Consider the following 22,380-nt stretch of genomic DNA (forward strand, 5'->3'; position numbering starts at 1 on the left):
GACAGAAAACTACAGGTGATGGCTACAAGCGTAGATGTGGAAAAAGCATTCGACTCAGTCAATATAAACACTCTTCAGCAGACTCTATCAGAAGCACAAATAAACAGAAAAGCAGTTAATTGGATTTCTTCCTTCCTGAAAGGAACACTAATCCTCGAACAACAAAAAATCACGACAGAAAACGGACTAGCGCAAGGCAGTGGTCTCAGTCCAACGCTATTTAACCTCTACACAGCGAAACTTCACCAAATAAAAGACGAAAACTGTCTCCTCTTCCAGTTTGCAGACGACTTCTTTATAATCTGCTATCACAAAAAACAGGAAAACGCCAAAAAAAAAAAAAAAAAACTAGACGAAAAACTACAGGAATTTACAAATTAATGCAATAGAATCAACCTAAAAATAAACTTCAACAAAAACTATTTTTTTCAACCAAAGAAACACTCAAATTAACATCCGAATCAACAATACATACCTAGAGCAAGTTAAACACATCAAATACTTGGGAAGATACCTATGTAAGCATAAACAACTCATGCACCAATCACGTGAACCAAATTGTTAACAAAACCAACAACACTTGTCGGTGGTTAAATATCATCAACGGATGCACCTTCGGCATATCACCAACCAGAGCACTACAATTATATAAGGCTTTTGCTAGAGTAAAATTAGAATACGCCGCATCCACCTTTACAAACATATCAAAACGGCCCTACAAAAAATAAACACCTGCTGTAATGCAAATATAAGACGATGACTAGGACTAATAAGAACCTCTCCAACCCACGTCATATACCATATGGCGGCAGAACTACCACCTACATAATTACAGATTTGAGCTAGCCACGGCGAAAGAGCTGGCTAAATGTATAGCATATAATCTCCCAGCCAAAAGATTGATACTGGCAAACCAGCTCAACAATAAAACGAATTACTTTAAAATAAGCCAGAAGTACAAACTAATACTTTATAACATAGCACCAGTAAAGAACACAATCACACATACCACAAAAATTACACCAGATACAAAATTCTTCAAAGCCAAATACAAATCGAAAAGGGAAGCTAACCAAACAATAATTAAAGCAATATTCAAGGAAAAAATTTATCAACTAGAAACAAAGCAATTCGAAATTATATACACCGATGGATCAGTAAAAGACAACTTATCAGGAGCGGCATTTATACACGAAAAATCACACACAACCAAATCCTTTTATTGTAACAAAAATCTCTCCTCAATGACATCGAAATTAATAACTATAGACAAAGCCGTAGAATTCGCCATACAACAAGGTTTCCTCAAAGTTGCTATACTAACGGACAGCTTGAGCGGAATATCAACAATAAAAGACAACGACAGTGACAACTACATAAGAAACAACATTATTCAAACAATAAACACCTCAAATATAGAATCAGTCGGAATCCACCACGTACCAGCACATTCAAATATAATAATGAACGATAAAGCCGATGAAGCGGCGAAAGCAGCAACACAAATAGGAGAACGAATACGTATACCATGGACAATCAAAGACGCAATAAAAGAAATCCAAAATAGAATCAAAGAAGAATGGAAGCAAGAATACAAAGGGAAAATAACGTCAAAGGGCAAAGACTACGGGACAATCTACCCGGATTTAATAAAACAAGCATGGTTTCACAATAAAAATACTAATATGAGCACCACACAACTAAAACAGTTCAACCGAATCCTTACAAACCACAGTTTTTGCAAAGCTACACTCAGCAAAATGAACATCTACAACGATGACAAATGTGCAACCTGCAACACTCCAGAAAACACCAACCACATAATATTCAAGTGCAGAAAATACACAAATACACGAAACAAATATCCATCTCTAAATAACAACACATCGTTAATCGACTTCTGTCAAAACACAAATATCGAAAAATACCACGCCATCACTAACTTCTTAAAAGAAATAGAAATTGACTTATAACTTGTAACCAACTATTGGAAGAATTCGTATTGGCGTTATAGCTACCCAGCTGGCCAAATAAATCTACACACTACCCTGTGGTGATGCAGTAACTTTAAAGCCAAAAAAAAAAAAAACCCTCCACAACTACAAAAAACCAAAAAAAAAAAAGCGTGTTTAGATCATGCTCGGGTCTGAAGAGGTTAAAATACGTTGATTCAATACGCCCATACACATATGTATAGGCATGCGAATACTGTTCAAAATTGTCACTCACAAAAATAGAATTTCACCCAATCAGCAACGTAAAAACCACCATCTGATAATATCACCAAACAAAAATGCCGCAAATTGCTCACAAAATTTTGCGCAATAATCACCACCACCAAAAATACTACGAACATGATATTGGCGCACAATTCTGTGGCAGCCAAATATCCAAAAAAAAAAACATAACGATAAGACAAAAGCTACCAGTCGGTGAACTTTTTCTAACGGCAGTTTGATACTTTGTTTGCCACTTTGTTGTTTGTACAATTTCTTGGTTCGAGTTTTTTCACTATTCTTCCAAATCATAAATTGGTGAAGGGCCGTGAAAGCCACTTGCATATTTTGTTGCTCCTTTCAATATGCAACTTTTTCTTAAATGCTCTTCTAAAGCAATTACTACCCGTTTTCATTTCCTTTTTAAGGTAACTATTTGCAGCACTCGATTTCTTTGTTCAGTTTCGAGCAATAAACGGTAAATGCAATTGTGGTTTTATGCTATAGAAATTGCATATAATTACTTTTATAAAAAATCGACAGTTCATACTTTCGAGCTTCAAATTGATGAAATATACAGCACTACAAAAACACAGATACATATATAATTGATCATAAATCTATTACAAGCTCGCAAAATTTTAGTTTAAGTTATATCTGATAGCATAAGCTAAATATTTTGGAAATATCTGTAGAATTTTATGTGTAAAACTTTTTATCATACGTTGGTTTGCATTTGATATGATGGAGAAAAGTCATCCGATCGTTCAAAATTTTAAATATCAATATGGCGATGGATAAATTTGTCGCCGAATTTTATCCATTTTAGGTACAAACATACACTGTTATTAGCAAACTACGCTCTCCTTATTTCTTTTACATTATTTCCACCTTCGACGATATATGTGGTACAAAGTCAACTGGATGTGTGAAAATATTTATATTAGGTATATGGAGCTATGAAAATTACTGACCCGATTCGACTCATTCCTGATACCAAAAACATTTTTCCCCGAATTTCACAGATTTAAACGCTATTTTCGAAAAAATCAGCCGTACTCTTTGAAGTCTACAAGCTTGGCGTCGGCACGCCCATTTTTTTACTTTTCAGCCCTCAGGAGAAAAGAAGGAGCTTTCCATCCAAAGACATGAGTTTGAATCGTCAATTCGTGTGGCAGACATGCGCGAGAGTAGCCCGATTTCGGCGGTTCCCGCAAATTGCCAGATTCTTAGAGAGGAAAGGACGTGTGCAAAATTTCATCAATATATAGTGAATAGTGAAGGACGAATTCGTATATATATGTAAAAACAGACAGAAGGGCATGTCTTAATTGACACAGCTCGTCACGCTGATCATTTATATATGAGTATAGACCATATCCTCATAACAAACGATTATATAGGTAAGTATTGCAAATATAATGGCAAATTGAATATATTCTGATCGGGTTATAATAAACGCCCACTATTATCAATGAAAGCTGCAATGACTGTGAAAGTTTTTCGACATTTTAAAATTTGAATGTCCTTTTTATCAGCTAACTTCGTACCTTTACTTGTTCTTGCAATACGACGCATATAAATTTTATAAAATAAGTAGCATATACACAGGCGCTTTACATTTCTAACTTTATTTGTGGATGTGCGAAGGCTTTACAAATAATTGCAATTCATTCACAGGAAAATTTCGTGGCGGGCCACATTGTTGTTGATTTCCAATAATTTAGCTGTTTCATATTTTTTTCTTTTTGACGTAACTCGATATAAAATGAGCCATTGTGGTTTCTTAATAAGAATTCTTCTGCACATCTATTCATATATGTATGTGTGCACATTCTCTGTATAGTGGAGTATATTTGCATTTGTGTTTATGGCATCTTCTCAAGATCTAGAGTAGTGTTGCATTGATTACTGGTAAGTAATTGCGAGGGAGAAATTATTTAGAAATCGAGAATTGCTTATCTGGATTTCAATTTCGTAGACATTAGAAACATTAACCGAATAGTAGAATAAATCATATATAATTTTCCATTTATATAATGCCCCAAGTGAATATCTATTAATAAACCCATAAACCGCTACCATGATTCACTTTTACAAAAAATTTTATTTTTTTCAGTTTTTCTAACTTCCCTTTTAATACGAAAGACAAAATATTAAATTAAAACGTATATTTATTTAAACACGCTTATTTTTCCACATACAAAGCAACACAAAGGTTAGAGATAGCAAGTAAGGAATGGCTAAGTTTAGATACATTTTACTCTCTTGTAACATAAAAGAATCAAAGACTGGGAAATACTGTAAGATGTAAAACGTCAACCAGAGAATCGAAATTCTAGCAATTTTATGTATACATATACTATACGCTATATAACTCATACACTTACTGACAAATTTGTCATTAAATTTGTTAGGAAAATTGGAGTTGGAGTAGTATCGACCGATTTTATCTATTACTATTATCATGCCATACCATAAAAATATTTGCATTCAAGTACTTCACATACAATCACCATGGAGCAAAGTCAGTCGGATGTTCGAAAATTCTGGTAATAGTTATATGGGGTTGGTCAAGTTTTAGCTCAAATTTATCTATTTTAGGCACAAAGAAACGCTGTCACGAGTAAAGCACGCTCTCTTAATTTTCATTGAGAAAACTTCCATATTGGCCGATGTATTTAAGATAAAGTCGCGGAAGTTCAAAAATTTTCATACTAGGTATATGGGGGCCAAAAGAAGTATAGATCAACGCGTATATAAATTTAATATATTTATCACAATTAAAGTCGCAGAAACCTCATCAGTGTACATCAAACAAATGAGAGATTTTCATAGCTTCAGTCTTACCTTAATTTTTCTGGAACAGTATTACAATTAAATCAAAAGGTATTGCAATAATTATTCCCCTTCACTCAAGGGCAGAGCCTCCTACTCCCACTCGGTTGGTCTCTAAACGCCCACTTTCATACACAAATGTTGCGGCTACACTTTGATATATGAGGGAATACGTTACGCGTGGCAATGCGGACCCGTATTTTATAAATGTTTTCATCCACTGGCTATTGACCTTGGTAGGATTTACTATTATGTTCAAGGTTTAATTGAAATACGATTAGCGGTGTAATTGACCTCAGGCAAACTGTTCGCCACTACTGCGATGTAAATATGTGTGTGTGCCTCAACCGTACTTCAGTGTCAACCGACAATTGCCAATCACATTAAATTGGCCACACTCTTCATTTCTCTCTCTCCTACCCGTAACATGAATGATAATTTATAACTGCTTCATTTATTTATAGCTGTCATGGAATAATATTTGGCTTGCCTAGCAACATGTGTTGGCAACAAATTTCAATGAAATTTTTAGTCTTTATCCGAACATCGTAGACCAATGGCAAGAAGTAATAAATATCAGGTGCTAAATGAAGATTTATGCTGCTGAGAAATGTTCATTAACACGAAGAATGTTCGAACTGATAGCTTCAGGCTGCTGTTGCCATGGCGAGCGAATTTGTCAAGTTGCACGTACTTGCAATTTGTTTTTGTAGCGTCGGATATTTGCTCTCGAAAATTCCCACCATTGTAAATAGGCCACGTATGGGCTATCGGAAGGATGAAATATCGGCATGTAAGCAACTTGATTAATTTACCTTAAGGTGTTAACTGACTCATCGACTAATCACGATGAACAGGACTTTTGATATTATAAGATATATTTCTTAATATATAAATCACGTGTCACATTGTTTGTTTGCGATGGACTCTTAAACTACTGAACCGATTTTAATGAAATTTTTAACACTGTGTGCAGTTTGGTCCAACTTGAAAGATAGGATAGTTCATAACTCTCCTTATAGTCGCATTATTTATTTATTGCAAATTATTTGTTTATTATTAGCAAAGAGCTATCCACCAGTGGTGGCGCTAAGAGCGGTATTGAGAGCGGTATGTTACAGTAGATGGCGCTAAAAACATTAAAAAAATTAAATGAAAATGCGTTGTTTGAAGTTTATATTATTTGTGGTAAAGTTATACGAGTCTATGACTTCCAAAAAAAAATAAAAATTGGCCGGGGCGCCGGGTCAGCTAGTATATATATATATATTCATTATGATATCTACATAAAATTTGACATGGATTATTACCTACGAAACTTTTACCGATCAATATCATAATAAAGATTATTTCATAACAATTCGTGCTATAAGAATTATCCATGTAATTGATATTAATGCTTCGGAACAGCCGAAATTAATGGGTTTTCCAACTTTCTATACTCTTGCAACATGTCGCTACAGAGTATAACGGTTTAACTTTCCTAAACCACTTACGCTACAACAACGGAACTCACATACACCAAATATTATCACAACTCCTACCGATGGTCTAAAAATGGATGAAATCGAATGGAAATTCCACTCAAACCCAATACAACGGTTAAAAACTGCTAAAAGCGTAATAGATCAATAACTAGTTGTAAATACGCCAGAGGTACTCGTATTATGTTTAACACCTGGGATGCACAGTGTGAGATTTAGTCAATCTGACATCTCGAAATTCAAAAAAAAAATGTTTTCGTAACTCGCTCATATTTTTTTTTTACGTGAGAAGAGACCCCAATTGTTACGAAAACAAACACAAAAGAGAATAAAAAAAATGTTATTGGCGTGATAACAGCTATCAAACACGTGCAATTGCATAGCATGCTACAATTGATTTGCAAGCTTGCATTGATTACAAAAGTTTGAGTGATCAGGTCGAAGTTGTAAGTGGTTTTTTTGGCCTAAAATATTTTTTGTATTGAAGGTTATTACTTAAACTTAAAATTTTTGTTTTATACAATATTTATTTTTGCACTCAAATATTTTGAAAAAATTGTTTTATAACCACCTGAAAGGTAAGACAAATTTTAAAGTTTTCAAATATTTGATAGACTAGAACTTCCAAGTCCCACGGAGTTCCGTGAAGGGAATGCCAGCAGAATCTTTGTTAATGTGCCCAAAACAAATTTAAAAAATAAAATCCTGCCCATTTTTTGCCTTTTTTTAGTATGAGTGAAATATCGCGAGAGGAGCTATTTTGGATTTGGTTGAGCAAGGTGAAAATCGAAAAAACAGAAGCGGTCGAAAAGCACGTTATATCAATTTTTGGACCAGATGTTGACGATACCAAAATTAAAAATCGTATAAAAAAGCTTTGCTTCCAATTTCAATCGCGATGGAGTAAATCTCACCGTGATAAAGCAAGATTTATGCATGACAATGCTATTTGGCTAAGTTCAAAAATTTCTGCTGTTGATTTTGCTCTTGATCACGCTCCATCAGTTTCAAAAAAAATACCTCAACGCGGAAGGCGAGAAAAAGAGTTTGCAGAAAGTGCTTCGAGTACACAAAAACGGAAATGCAAAGAGTTAATATCAAATGTAGCTTCGGAACAATTAACTATGGCTACCGCAATGTATCTGAGATCCTGTGGAAAAAGAGACTCAGCAAACATTGTCAAAGAGTTGTCGGTTTCATCCCCTTCGAGAGGTACAGCTATAAAAAGAGGAAGGGTAAGCATTACTGAAAAGAAAAGTCTTACACCAGATCAAGCACTGGCCATGACCGTAGACGAAAATTTATCAACTGAACAATACCGTGGAATACGATTGCATACGATACCATACAGTCCGAAATTGTATCCATGCTATGACCTCGTTAAGCAATCAAAATTATTGTGCTACCCAAGCCTTGTTACTGATAAGGAAACATATGCCGAAATCAATTTGCAATCCTTAATATACCACACGGTGAAAAGATTAATAGATGCACATTTTGAGATTTTTAGGTCGTTTCTTGCCATTCAGGATGAATTAAGCATAATAATAAAATGGGGATGCGATGGAGCTGAACAAAACCGTTATAAGCAAAAATTTTCGGATGACAACATGTCAGACGAAAGCATGTTTTCTCTTTCGATGGTGCCTCTTCAACTTAACTCTGGAGCTGAAAGAAGGAAACATATTTTTTGGCAAAATCCAGCTGCGTTTTCGATAAGATATTGTAGACCGATCAAATTTATTTTCACGAAGGAGACGCGTGAGGTCATTAAAGCGGAAGTGGAGCATATTCGGCAGCAAATTTCTGTTTTGAAACCAACTAGCTTTGAGCTTCACGGTTATAGTTTCACGGTTAAAGCCAATTTAATTCTATGTATGATTGACGGCAAAGTCTGCACCGCTCTTTCAAATTACACGTCATCGCAGGCGTGCTATTTATTTTTGTATAAATTCCTTATTTTTTTTATTTCTACTTTTCGCTTTTTACTTTTGTATAATTTGTATATAATTTCTTTATTTTGGTTTTTGATTAATATCTTATTTTGAATATTTTCCATTCTTTTAAGAACTTTCGTTGAATGTTTTAGTTTTTCCTTTTTATTATGTTTTAGATATCAATAAATTTAACATTGAAACAACATTAACTTTTTATTTTTCTCATTTGCAAAGAATCATCGAAAACTAAAGTTCGAAACTTGAAGAATTTTATAGAAATGGTTGTATGTGGGTGCTTATATCAATATATCGACAAGTTTTAGTTAGAAGAGAAAATAAATATAGTTTAAAAAAACTAAAAAACACGCTTTTAAAGCATATCAAACTAAAAAGTGAAAAATAATTCTTTGTATAAACTAACAATAATAATGAAGGAAAAATTCCTGCATTATTGTGAAAATAGCGTGGAATGCTCGATATATGAAAAATATGTCACAAAGCACCCCACGCTTTTCTCACAATAATGCAGGAATTTTTCCTTCATTATTATTGTTAGTTTATACAAAGAATTATTTTTCACTTTTTAGTTTGATATGCTTTAAAAGCGTGTTTTTTAGTTTTTTTAAACTATATTTATTTTTAATTTTTTAGTTTGATGTTAGAAACCCCAAATTTGTTAAAATATGAACTATGACATGTAGTATTGATTAAGTTAATCGATAATTAGACAGCATTTAATATCTACTCATAACCTTTCATTGACTAATTGTTATATTATATTATTTGCGACCAAGTTCTATTTACGACTTTACGAATTATTATTTCTTAATCGAATCATTTCTTCTAAAGCTTCACTGTTACATGGGGTTTTACCTGTCAACTTTGAACAGTCTAGTTCTTCAATTCGAATTCCGTCCAAAGATCTACAACGACTAAGTGCTACATAAGCTTGTCCAGCAGCAAACAGTCGAGAGCCCAGATAAATTACTGCATGATCTACTGTACAACCTTGCATCTTATGAACGGTCGACGCCCAACTCAGTATTATTGGCAACATTCGTCTCTCAGCGACTCCATAGCTGTATTTTGCTGGAAATTGTATCGTTATTGGCTTAATTACGTGTTCACCATCTGAGCCAAAATTAATACGTACTGACGGGATGTCTTCTGCATATACTTGGTCCCTGCGAAAATTTGGCCAGATAATTTCTGTAATAAACCCCATATTACCATTTACTAAACCTTTTGACACGTCAATATTCGACCTTGACTTCACTTTTGCTCCAACGAATATTTTTAATATATTAGGAAAACCTCCTGTTTTATTGATATCATTCGGTATTACAGTATTTAAGTCCTTATTACCTTAATTTCGTGTAGCGTCAATGAGTTGGTCTTGTGCTTTAATCGTATAAGTAAATAACAGTCCCTTCATCTTGAAAGCTTTTCAGAACTTTTTCATTATGTATAACAACTTGGTCGTTAGTAGGGTAAATCCTTAAAGCTTTCTTAATCGAGAATTTTTCAGTGGTATCTGTTGACACTTTTCCAAGAAGAACTTTAAGATGCTTCGACGTCAACTTTCCAACTCTTAAAGCATTAAGCACATCTATAAATGTCGCATCTTCTTACTGACGCATGTTTTGTTGGAGTTCAACCAGGCGGAATTGTCGCCACAGATGTGTAGCGGGTTTCATATATTATGTTCTGGCTGTTGAAATAGCACTTGATATCCTCGGACAGGTGGTAACTGCATTAGATCACCAAAGAGTAAGACATTTGTACTTCCAAAACAAGCGTTCTGTCTCTTTAGTTGGCGCAAACGAGAGTCGATCATGCAAAGCATTTCATAAGGCACCATAGAAATTTCGTCTATGAACAGAAACTCAACGTTTTGCCATAACTGGCGCATCCCTCTTAAATAATTTCCTGTAAGAAGTGGCATGTTAATGATGACGCCATCTTTTTGTACTGGTAGTTTCAACAGGCTGTGTAGTGTAGAACCTCCGACCAACCGTGATGCAACTCCAGTAAGAGCACCAACTTTCACGACTAATTTTCCATAACATCGGTTAACTTGGTTTTTCAATACATTAAAGAGAAAAGTTTTTCCGGTGCCTGCTCCACCTGTGACGAAAATTTTTTCTCGTTTAATATCACCATTAAGTTGATTTTTAATACTCTCTGTAATGACAGTAAACAATTGTTTTTGATCAATATTCATAGCGTGCTGTGCTCTTTGAAATTGATCATTGCTCATTTCTGTGTCCGGTAATTCTTCTTCTATAACTTCAGGATTTATAATCTCTGGCTGTTCTAAAATTTCAAATGCATGTATCTGATTGAATGCATTTTCAAGCTGTTGGTCACGCTCTCGAAATTGGCGCATATACCTGCTCATTTCCTTCAAACGATTCTCTCGATGTAAAAACGCCTCTTTTGCATTATCGAAACCTTCAAGTAATTCAGTTTCCAAACGATAAGGCATATATTGAAGAAGTAAGCTATAGAAAAAGTAGTGAGGATCTGATGTTGCTATAAAATATGGCACCCTAACAACTGCGGGAACCTTTCTCACAAACATTTTGCTCTTATCTAGTAGCGTAATGAGTGGACGACGTGTGTTACGAAATTCTTCATACGCATCGTGATCAACACTTTCCTCAGTTTCGCTTACTTTTTTCGGATAGAATGGTTCAAAGAACATTGCAAACTTTGTCAGGCTCATGTTTGCAAAATCGTAATTGGGAGATTGTAACGGACGTTTTTGATATCTTTCAAAGATATTACTATAATAACCAGTTGCGTGCCCGTTTCTGTCGAATTGCAATACTCTGTAACGCTGTTCTGCCTTTCTTGTGTTCAGAAAAATGCAGCTTCGAGAACTGTCCCTTAATAGGATATGACAAAGTCTATATGCACATGCTACAGTTAATACTTGTCGTTCATGAAGAATCTTCATACATATGCTGAACAGTATGCGTGAAATATTAGTTTCTTCGCGTTGAATTTGCTGTATTGCCTGCGCAATTCCAGAATCTATACCTGCAGGTTCTGCTTTCGATAGGTACTTTGCTATATAGTACGCTATCGCTTCGTTTGATCCGCATGGCTGAATATCCATGTTGCCTGCCCACAGTCTTAGCAACTCTGGGTGGTAATTATTTACCCAAGCATCTTCCTTTCGACGCTTAAGTAAACAAATTCTACCTCCGTTACGAAGAAAATCATCTGAAGAATGTGACACAATTCGTGTCTCGTCACATTCTTGGCGTGGAAAGTTGAATCGGCATCTTATAGAAGTATTATTTTTTGAACAAGTTTGTGTATGTCGATGAATTTGACATTTTTTAACAAATTCATGAAGCTCTGGGTCTTCTTCTTCTGGAGGGATTCTACAGCAACAATTACGATCCAGAAGAATTTTCTCTTTTTCTGAGTCAAACTAGGGATAATTTTGATCCAAATCACCATCTGAAGGTGCTCCGATTCTGGAATTCAATGCGCCACCAATGATCCCTTACTTTTCCGCCAAACACATAATCATTATTTTTTATAAATTTCATTAAAGCATTTACTCTTACCATGAAATGTAGACTAAAAATTACTAGATACTTCTCAATAAGTCTTTGGGTCTCATACATATCGAGAGAACTGGGATCAACATCAGCCCTACCATCGACTATTAACATAACCTTTCGTTGGTCTAGCCAGTTGAGATCATTTGAGCTAAATGTTACGAAGTATGTTGGAGGTCCTAAACATCTGATTTGAGCTAATAGTTCATTCAGAGCTGATCTCCAATAAGCTGCCGAACCTCTTAAATTTTTTACATAAATATGGACATCTTCTATTGCTCCTTCTTGATTAACAATTTTTTTGCCGCATGCAGATATAGTGCTTTTGATTCTATAATATTCAAAGAAGGATAAGGCATAAAATAGATAGTCGTTACATTGAAATCTTGTGTCACTTCCCAAAATTCTAAACTGAAAGTAGTCTAACGCTGTAATATTTACATTTGTTCTTTGAACCCGTTTTTTCCGTAAGGAAACAAGAAGTACCAGGCAAATTCTTCTGCTTTCAGTTCATGTCCGATATTAACGATGTTGTCTTTCGTTTTGCGGGTAATTTCGTTAAGGTTTCGTGAAACCTGTAGTTCATCTTCCACATTGGGTTGCATTACATCAATCGGCGCCATCAAAGATGTCTGCAGTGGAATTAAATGATTAGGTAGTTCATGTTGAGAAGTTATCATTTCAGGCGCTGCCGTTACTATCTCAATACTCTGCTGTATTTCTATCTCATCAAGCTCGTCTGTTTCATATACAACATCAACGTAATCAAGAGTATACTGCACATTTTTGCTGCCTGTTGTACGTTTACAAATCCTCACAAACTCGTCTAAATTGTCGCATTCGATAATGCAGGCTTTTCCATTGTTATCCTTTGCTCTAGATCCTTTTTGACCACAAGAATGTGAATTAGTGAAGTAATATTTGTTATCATAGCACATCACTCCGAATGATTGTCCTTCTGTTATTATTATGCCGGCGCTATGTTCCATGAAAAGATCTTCCAACCCTTGACGAAGGGTGCGTCCGAAGTTTGTTTCATTATTCTTGTCGCTCAAGCTTCCATATATGCTTGGTTCATCGGCGAAAGTGATCTGAAACCGTTTGCCGAATGCCACTAAAACATCTTTTATTGCGTGGAAATTTCGCACCAGTAGGTATCCATCGTCTTCAATACGATAGGCCATTAAATTTCGCTCCGTTTGAAATCTTATATTGCTGTAGATTTGGTCACCCGTTATCATATTCAGGTTGAGGGTGTTTGTAAACCACTGTTTTGGTGCAAGAATACTGGCTCTAAGGATGTTAGACAATGCCATCGCACAGCATTGTACACCTGCAAATCCTGATGTGAAAATGAGCTCGTTTCCTTGGTGCCATGAAGCACGCACAATTCTCGAAAAATCACATATTCTTGTGTAAGCACTAGGGTTATTGTTAAGTTCATCATTGATTTCATTCATAACCTCTAGTGGAGCTTTTTCTACTCTAATAATATCCTCTTCATTCATTATGACGTTTTGATCGATAGTGACGTCTTTATAAAGGGGATTTTTAGCGACCAACCAATGTAGTGCATCATATACCTTTTGCCTAGATACTGAAAACTGTCGCGTTACATTAATATTTTCCAAAAATTCAGTAATGACAACTATTCCAGCATTATTAGTGGTTCTTGGTAACATGTTCGGAAGTTTTTCAGTAACTTCGAAAACATCCTGAGCAAACAATACTGCTTGACCTCGAAAACTATATTGCCCAAATACACCGCTTAATTTTATAATTTTGACAAATGGAATAATACGTGAAATCAGCCTTTGCTCGGCTTGAGATAATTCCGAAATCACGTCTGGAATAAAGCCTGGATCTAGATTGTTCCAATAAGATTTAGATGGTGGAATATTTTTCTTTGAATTCAAATGGGTTTTGCAACGATTGCAAACAACCAAACATTTTTTTTGCTTTAATTCATTAGGCAAATATGTGTTTGCTATAGCATCTACAATCCACTTAAAAATTTGATGTTTATAGCATCGTTTAGTGCAAACTTCACATATCGCATCGCAAAACGAGTTAATTGCCTGCCTAAAGGTCGTTATACTGGCTTTACGCAACCTTCGGACCTCTTCGTTTTGTTTCTGCATTTGCTGCAAACGAGCCTCTCTGGCTTGTTCTGATTCTGAGGCTCGGCTTTCCACTGCATGCTGACGCATTTGCTGCAAACGAGCCTCTCTGACTTTCTCTGGTTCTGAGGCTCGGCTTTCCGCTGCATGCTTACGCATTTGCTGCAAACGAGCCTCTCTGCCTTGCTTTGGTTCTGAGGCTCGGCTTTCCGCTGCATGCTGACACATTTGCTGCAAACGATCCTCTCTGGCTTTTTCTGGTTCTGAAGCTCGTCTTTCCGCTGCATGCTGACGCATTTGCTGCAAACGAGCCTCTCTGGCTTGCTTTGGTTCTAAGGCTCGTCTTTCCGCTGCATGCTTACGCATTTGCTGCAAACGAGCCTCTCTGCCTTGCTGTGGTTCTGAGGCTCGGCTTTCCGCTGCATGCTGACGCATTTGCTGCAAACGAGCCTCTCTGGCTTTCTCTGGTTCTGAGGCTCGGCTTTCCGCTGCATTCTGACACATTTGCTGCAAACGATCCTCTCTGGCTTTTTCTGGTTCTGAAGCTCGTCTTTCCGCTGCATGCTTACGCATTTGCTGCAAACGAGCCTCTCTGCCTTGCTGTGGTTCTGAGGCTCGGCTTTCCGCTGCATGCTGACGCATTTGCTGCAAACGAGCCTCTCTGGCTTTCTCTGGTTCTGAGGCTCGGCTTTCCGCTGCATTCTGACACATTTGCTGCAAACGATCCTCTCTGGCTTTTTCTGGTTCTGAAGCTCGTCTTTCCGCTGCATGCTTACGCATTTGCTGCAAACGAGCCTCTCTGCCTTGCTGTGGTTCTGAGGCTCGGCTTTCCGCTGCATGCTTACGCATTTGCTGCAAACGAGCCTCTCTGACTTGCTTTGGTTCTAAGGCTCGGCTTTCCGCTGCATGCTGACGCATTTGCTGCAAACGAGCCTCTCTGCCTTGCTTTGGTTCTGAGGCTCGGCTTTCCGCTGCATTCTGACACATTTGCTGCAAACGAGCCTCTCTGGCTTTTTCTGATTCTGAAGCTCGGCTTTCTACTGCATGCTGACGCATTTGTTGCAAACGATCCTTTCTGACTTGCTTTGGTTCTGAGGCTCGGCTTTCCGCTGCATGCTGACGCATTTGTTGCAAACGATCCTTTCTGACTTGCTTTGGTTCTGAGGCTCGGCTTTCCGCTGCATGCTGACGCATTTGCTGTAAACGATCCTTTCTGACTTCCTCTGGTTCTGAGGCTCGGCTTTCTGATGCATGCTGACGCACTTGCTTCAAGCGAGTCTCCCTGCCTTCCTTCGACTGCTTGGCTCTATAACTTCTCATATAGAGCCTTCTTTTCTCCTTTATTTTCTGTAATTCGCTTAAGTGTTCTGACGATCTTTCCATTCTTTCGCTGAGATTTGTTGTTTTTTTTATAAACAATTCGTTAAATAAAATTAATTTATTAGTTTATAATGAAAAGATTTTAATCAAATCAAACTATACGACGCACAGACTTTTTGAAAATCTATGTAAATATATTTCGCTTATAATTTTAAATTGTCACAACCGTACACTTCGACTGTTTTTTTTCGATTGATTGTATACCTAATATATTCCTGATATTTATGATATTTATGATGTCCCGCGGGAACCAAAAAAGTAACGGTACAAACTTGGGTTAATCCATTTCTATTGTCCTTGACTAGCACTTATAATTCAACTGGTCGACCCGGAAAGTAGGTAAGCTCCATTTTTTCAGGTAGAGGGATTCAAATAAGGGGAAGGTAGAATATTTCTTTGTGTATTTAAAATTTTTAGGAATTCTTATTTTATATTGAAAGAATCTATTTTTTCTTCTATGATATTTGCCAATATTGTGAAATATAAACGAATATAACTTAAATCGTATTCTCCGCCATTAGATTCGGTGACAATTTTTAAAAAGCTCACATCGACGTGACAGCCAAAATTAAAAAAAGGAGTTTTCTACTACAGTTGCTTCTCGAAGGCATTTTGAAAACTAGTATCTGAAATTTTTTTTACTACCAAAATTTTATTATAAGTATTAATTTTTTATTACCTAAAAGTCGCGTGTTTTGCATTATTTGATATTATTTCTTCTGGTGCGCGGTTATACTTATATATGTACATATGTAAGTATATGTATCTATATAAAGTATACTTTCTTTAATACATATGTATATTTCAGTATATACATATGCTACTCAAATGTCGCCAAAACTAGTTTTATATACATAGATGTTGCATATTTTTGGTGAGCTGCTTAAACTTACTGTCGCCTTCCTACAGTGTCTCTCAAATATTCTACGTTTCAGTACCACTTAAAAAAGTTACAAACATACATACATACATACATACATACGCCTTCCTACAGTGTCGCTCAAATATTCTACGTTTCAGTAACATTTAAAAAAGTTACAAACATACATACATACATACATACATACATACATACATACATACATACATACATACATACAAGTGAAGCTAATAAAAGCGTATTAAAAATAAGAAATTGTGAATATAAATGTGTTAAAAAAAATTGTCCCCAACTAGTGTTTTTGAGGATAGTTCGGAACTAGTCCCCTTTGACACTAGTTGGAACTAGTTGTCTATCACCATATTGAAGCTTATAATCTTCTTAACGATCGTGCCAAATTTCAAGTTTATATCTCTACAACTTCATATAAAAATTAATTTTGAGATGCTAGATTGACTAAATCTCACACTGTGGGATGGTATGATAGAGCTTTAATAAAGCCAGCGTCAAAATTGGACGATGGGCGCGGCACCGCCCACTTTTAGAATAAAACACATATCGCGGAACCCGACCAACCGATTTCGCAGGGCGAAAATGCGCGAAATCAGGCTACAGCCCTTTGGGTAAATAAATCAAGAAGCAATTAATATAAAGGGATAAAACTTTCCGCGAATAATGCCTATAGAAATTTCAACTTACGCCCACAAATTGTCCAAATTCAACTGCTGAACTGTTGGAGCCCATAGGTACAGAATTATTGAACCAGTATCGTTAGTAGACTTTTGACCAAAAATATCTGCTATTGTATGGGATGTAAAATTGAAATCAGAGAGAATTTTTTCCCGACAAGGTTAACTTTGTGTATCAAAAATGGGTTGAATTGGGTCAATACTTTAGACTTTGAACTTCCGGGTGACTTTATACCAGGGCACATTCGTATTAGTCGGGTAAAAAATATTAACCCCATATAACTAACAGGTCTTATATACCGTAGTATACTTTCCTGGCTTTAACCCGAAATTAGATCTTCCTTACTTATTAATATATTCCGATCGTGTATCGTTATTTCTCGATAAAGAAAGAGGATTCCCTTATTACTAGAACTTAAAGTTACGTAGTCCAACTTTGTAAAAATAATTTTCCTGAAACTCACTTAAAAACTATTAAAGGGCGGCCTCCAGAAAAACACACATTTACAAGAGCTTAAGATTAGAAGAATGTATTTGTGGCATGCACAAGTAGCTGTAAGGAAGAAATTTAAGAAAGAAGGAAATTTTAATGGTGCAATGTAAACAGCAGACATACATTCATGTCAGTGCCAACAGTTGAGTGTTGCGGAAATTATGATTTTGAGCCAAGCATTTAAAAGCGTCACAAGGTCTGAGTTGTTAGCGTTTGCTGTTGCTGTCTGAATATTCCAGCGGCTGCACATTGAAATTGCTATAGTTTAATTGGCTGTTGTGGCAGCATTTTCAATGCTTGACCTCAAATAGCAAACTGTTTGCGTTTTGGTCTTTCTACTGCTTGCTCGTCTACTAAGTGTAATATATGTATGTATGATTGTTCTTATGTATTTATGCATTGTTACAAAAAAGCATCCGAAAATTGTAACTAAATGCCTCCGGTAAAGGATATTTCAAAATGTATTTTGACAAGTTGGTAGAAATGTCTTTAATTAATATAATATGTCAAATATGATCAATATGTAAACCAATTTGGTTACAGCAATTGCTTGAGTCGTTACACCTCAGTAATGCATTACTATTTTTACAGTGAATAAAACATAGAACAAAGAGTTTGTCTCATGTTTTGTATATATAATCTAATTTTTTATACAGAATCGTTGTGAATGTTGGAAACCGCTCGAAACTCAACGTGATGCTTATTGTTTTTTTTTTTTTCTACATATAACGGGTGATTTTTTTGAGGTTAGGATTTTCATGCATTAGTATTTGACAGATCACGTGGGATTTCAGACATGGTGTCAAAGAGAAAGATGCTCAGTATGCTTTGACATTTCATCATGAATAGACTTACTAACGAGCAACGCTTGCAAATCATTGAATTTTATTACCAAAATCAGTGTTCGGTTCGAAATGTTCGAAATCGACAAATTTTGTTCAGCGATGAGGCTCATTTCTGGTTGAATGGCTACGTAAATAAGCAAAATTGCCGCATTTGGGGTGAAGAGCAACCAGAAGCCGTTCAAGAACTGCCCATGCATCCCGAAAAATGCACTGTTTGGTGTGGTTTGTACGCTGGTGGAATCATTGGACCGTATTTTTTCAAAGATGCTGTTGGACGCAACGTTACGGTGAATGGCGATCGCTATCGTTCGATGCTAACAAACTTTTTGTTGCCAAAAATGGAAGAACTGAACTTGGTTGACATGTAGTTTCAACAAGATGGCGCTACATGCCACACAGCTCGCGATTCTATGGCCATTTTGAGGGACCACTTCGCCTCAACAATTCACCTCAAGAAATGGACCCGTAAGTTGGCCACCAAGATCATGCGATTTAACGCCTTTAGACTATTTTTTGTGGGGCTACGTCAAGTCTAAAGTCTACAGAAATAAGCCAGCAACTATTCCAGCTTTGGAAGACAACATTTCCGAAGAAATTCGGGCTATTCCGGCCGAAATGCTCGAAAAAGTTGCCCAAAATTGGACTTTCCGAATGGACCACCTAAGACGCAGCCGCGGTCAACATTTAAATGAAATTATCTTCAAAAAGTAAATGTCATGAACCAATCTAACGTTTCAAATAAAGAACCGATGAGATTTTGCAAATTTTATGCGTTTTTTTTTAAAAAAAAGTTATCAAGCTCTTAAAAAATCACCCTATATTTGTGGTTGGTGCATCATGAATTTTTTCCGCAAGGAAAAACGGTCAATAAGGAAATTCATTTGGCCGTATTGAAGCGTATGGTATAAGTGTATTACATCTGGTGGGGATTAACTTGGATACGATAAAATTAGTATTGATAAATTACTAAATACTATGCATTTTATTTATAACTTTCGGTCTCGGGTACTTTTTAGCCACAATGTGTACCATATGTATTGTATGATGCTTAAAATAATTTTATTGCTAGCTGTATTTGTATTTCTTTTTTGCAACGTTTCCCAATACTACCCACAATGGCGTGTAAATAACTGTGCGTTGCATCGAAGCTCTTTTGCAATTCAAAACGGTTTTCGTTTTCGCGAATATTTCGAAGACAACTCTTTGATGTCTTTTCTCGATGAAAAGCGATATGCATTTTATATGAATGTGAGTGTGCTTTACGTTTTTATGTGCACTTCAAATGTTTTTGAATTTAATTATTAACTTAAATAAATTAAAAGTATTAAATTGGCTTTGCAATTCTATTACACTGTGCTTCCACTTGGATATGAATTTTGTATGATTTCAAAGTTATCAGCGTATGGTTTTTTAAATGTATATGTAGCGATTAACATCTCTCCAAATTGTAATAGATCCATTTATTAACTATTTCTAATATTGTAACTACTTAACTACTTTCATCTGGTAACACTGTATTCAGCAACCTAAAATATTTTATCCCGTTATAATATTGATCACCTCATATTAGCTTCTCTAATTCGTCCTATTCCATTTGATCATCGGACGAGACCACACGTGTTCTATCGCACGCAACATAAAACATTTCTATTTATATTAAAAATATATTTGTAAGACGGATTTACTTGTAAGTAAGTAAATATAATAAAATTAAGTAGCTGGTTAAAAGTGTTTTACTTTATTAACACCTTAACCGCCACATTGGTGACCCCGACGACTGAAATTCATTCAATATACCCGACGGCCGAAATTCGTGCATTATACCGACGTTAAAATAACATTGGCGACGCTCACAATATACCCGACGTCCTACGCCTTTCGTACAAGCCAAAAATCGACGTGATTTATGGACTAACTGCTACATTGGGAATACGTTATTCTGATGTGTGTACCATAACCTCCACTTGTGAGCCACAATCGTCAAAGTAAATCTGGTTAAAGGAGTTGAACGAGCAAACTCAACCATATTACGCCACGCGGCTTAAGCGATAGAACACTAAACCTGTTACCAACTCGGTACAAAAATGACCAACATAAAGCAGTCACCATCGGAAGACAATTCCGAAGACAGGAAACCTCTACAACCAACATCCAACGTCATTCGACCAATACAATTTAATCCTGACAAGCCATCGCTATGGATCGCCCAAATCGAAGCACAGTTTAGGATTCTGGGTGTGGTAAGAGATGTTGACAAATTTTACCACGCGGTTTCCATCCTCGACACGCGACATGCGGCAGAAGTGGAAGACATCATTGTTGATCCTCCAACATCAGCACCTTTCACTGCACTCAAAATGGCACTAATTAGTCGTTTTTCTAAATCGAAAGAAGCGAAGCTGCAACAACTTCTCGAAGGTGAGGAGATTGGCGATCGCACACCATCACAACTCCTGCGCCATCTTAAAGCACTGGTTCCAGGCGTCGACGAAGATGTACTTAAAGCTAAATGGTTATCCGCTTTACCGAAGGACACTCGCGCCATGTTAGCATTGCAAACAAATACAACGCTGGAAAATTTAGGGGCTAGTGCAGACAGACTCCACGAGATCATACAAGGAATGCACGTTTCATCAGTTTCCAAAAATACCAACAACACTAATGACGCAGACTTCGCACAACAAATATCTGACTTAACCAAACAGTTAGCAGCACTATCAGCCGTTATTAACAAACGGGAATCCAGATCAAATACACGACAGCATAACAAGCCGAGGCCACGTAACCAGTTCCAACAACGTAGACTGAGCTCTAACGGGTTTTGTTACTACCACTCGAAATACGGTAAAAACGCTATTCGGTGCAAACCAGGCTGCACATTTTCGGGAAACGCTGTAGAGAATCTCTAATGACGGGTAGTGATTCTCTGCAAAATTCTCACCGTCTGTACATTAGAGATCGAACCTCTGGTACCCAATATCTGGTGGACACAGGTTCCGATTTATCGGTTTTTCCAAAAGAGTGGTCGAAAAATGCAACACCAACAATTGGTCATACGCTACAAGCAGCAAACGGATCCATCATCCAAACATACGGAAAACGGTTATTGTCTCTTAATCTAGGTCTTCGTCGTGATTTTTTGTGGCAATTTATCATCGCTGACGTTACGAAACCAATCATCGGGGCTGACTTCTTGAGTCACTTTGACTTATTAGTCGACCTCAAGCGAAGATGTCTACTCGACGGACGTACTGGATTAACATCACCCGCTTTAATTGCTCCAATAGCGAATACAATTTCTATCCGATCAATTAAAGAAGATACAATATACCACAAACTACTACGAAATTTTCCGCAGATTACAAATCCAGACAGCGTAACAAGAGGGAAGAAACACAACACCTTCCACCACATACGTACTTCAAACGGACCACCAGTGACCAGCAAAGCACGTCGTTTACCACCGGATAAACTACAAGCTGCACGTCACGAGTTTAATGACATGATCAAACTGGGAATCACTCGATCTTCGAACAGTCCATGGTCATCGCCATTGCACCTAACAGCGAAGAGCACTGGAGGATGGCGACCTTGTGGAGACTACCGCAGTCTAAATGCTCGCACAGTTCCAGACAAATACCCCGTACGCTGCCTTGAGGACTTTACCGCAACATTACATGGTAAAAACATTTTTTCAACTATAGATTTGGTTCGTGCATTTAACCAAATCCCGGTCGCACCAGAAGATATTTCTAAAACGGCCATTATAACACCTTTTGGACTATTTGAGTTTCCTTATATGACCTTTGGTCTAAGAAACGCAGCTCAAACGTTTCAAAGGTTCATCGATGAAGTAACACGAGATCTTCCATTCTTATTCGTATATATCGACGATATCCTGGTAGCTTCAGCCAATGAGC

General features: G+C 36.7%; 1 protein-coding gene across 1 annotated transcript; it reads left to right on the top strand.

The window, feature by feature from the left end:
- Window positions 1-20,544: 20,544 nt before the first annotated feature.
- LOC125777639 (uncharacterized) lies at window positions 20,545-21,369 on the top strand. Its single transcript, XM_049452728.1, has one exon. It carries the CDS (start codon window positions 20,545-20,547, stop codon window positions 21,367-21,369), a length of 825 nt encoding a protein of 274 aa, XP_049308685.1.
- The last annotated feature ends 1,011 nt before the right edge of the window (window positions 21,370-22,380 follow it).

The sequence above is a fragment of the Bactrocera dorsalis genome, chromosome 3 (assembly GCF_023373825.1).
Source record: "Bactrocera dorsalis isolate Fly_Bdor chromosome 3, ASM2337382v1, whole genome shotgun sequence".
Taxonomy (NCBI): Eukaryota; Metazoa; Arthropoda; class Insecta; order Diptera; family Tephritidae; genus Bactrocera; species Bactrocera dorsalis.

Coding starts and splice junctions, on each gene's coding strand:
- LOC125777639 (XM_049452728.1), top strand. CDS start 20,545: ATGACCAACATAAAGCAGTCACCATCGGAAGACAATTCCGAAGACAGG.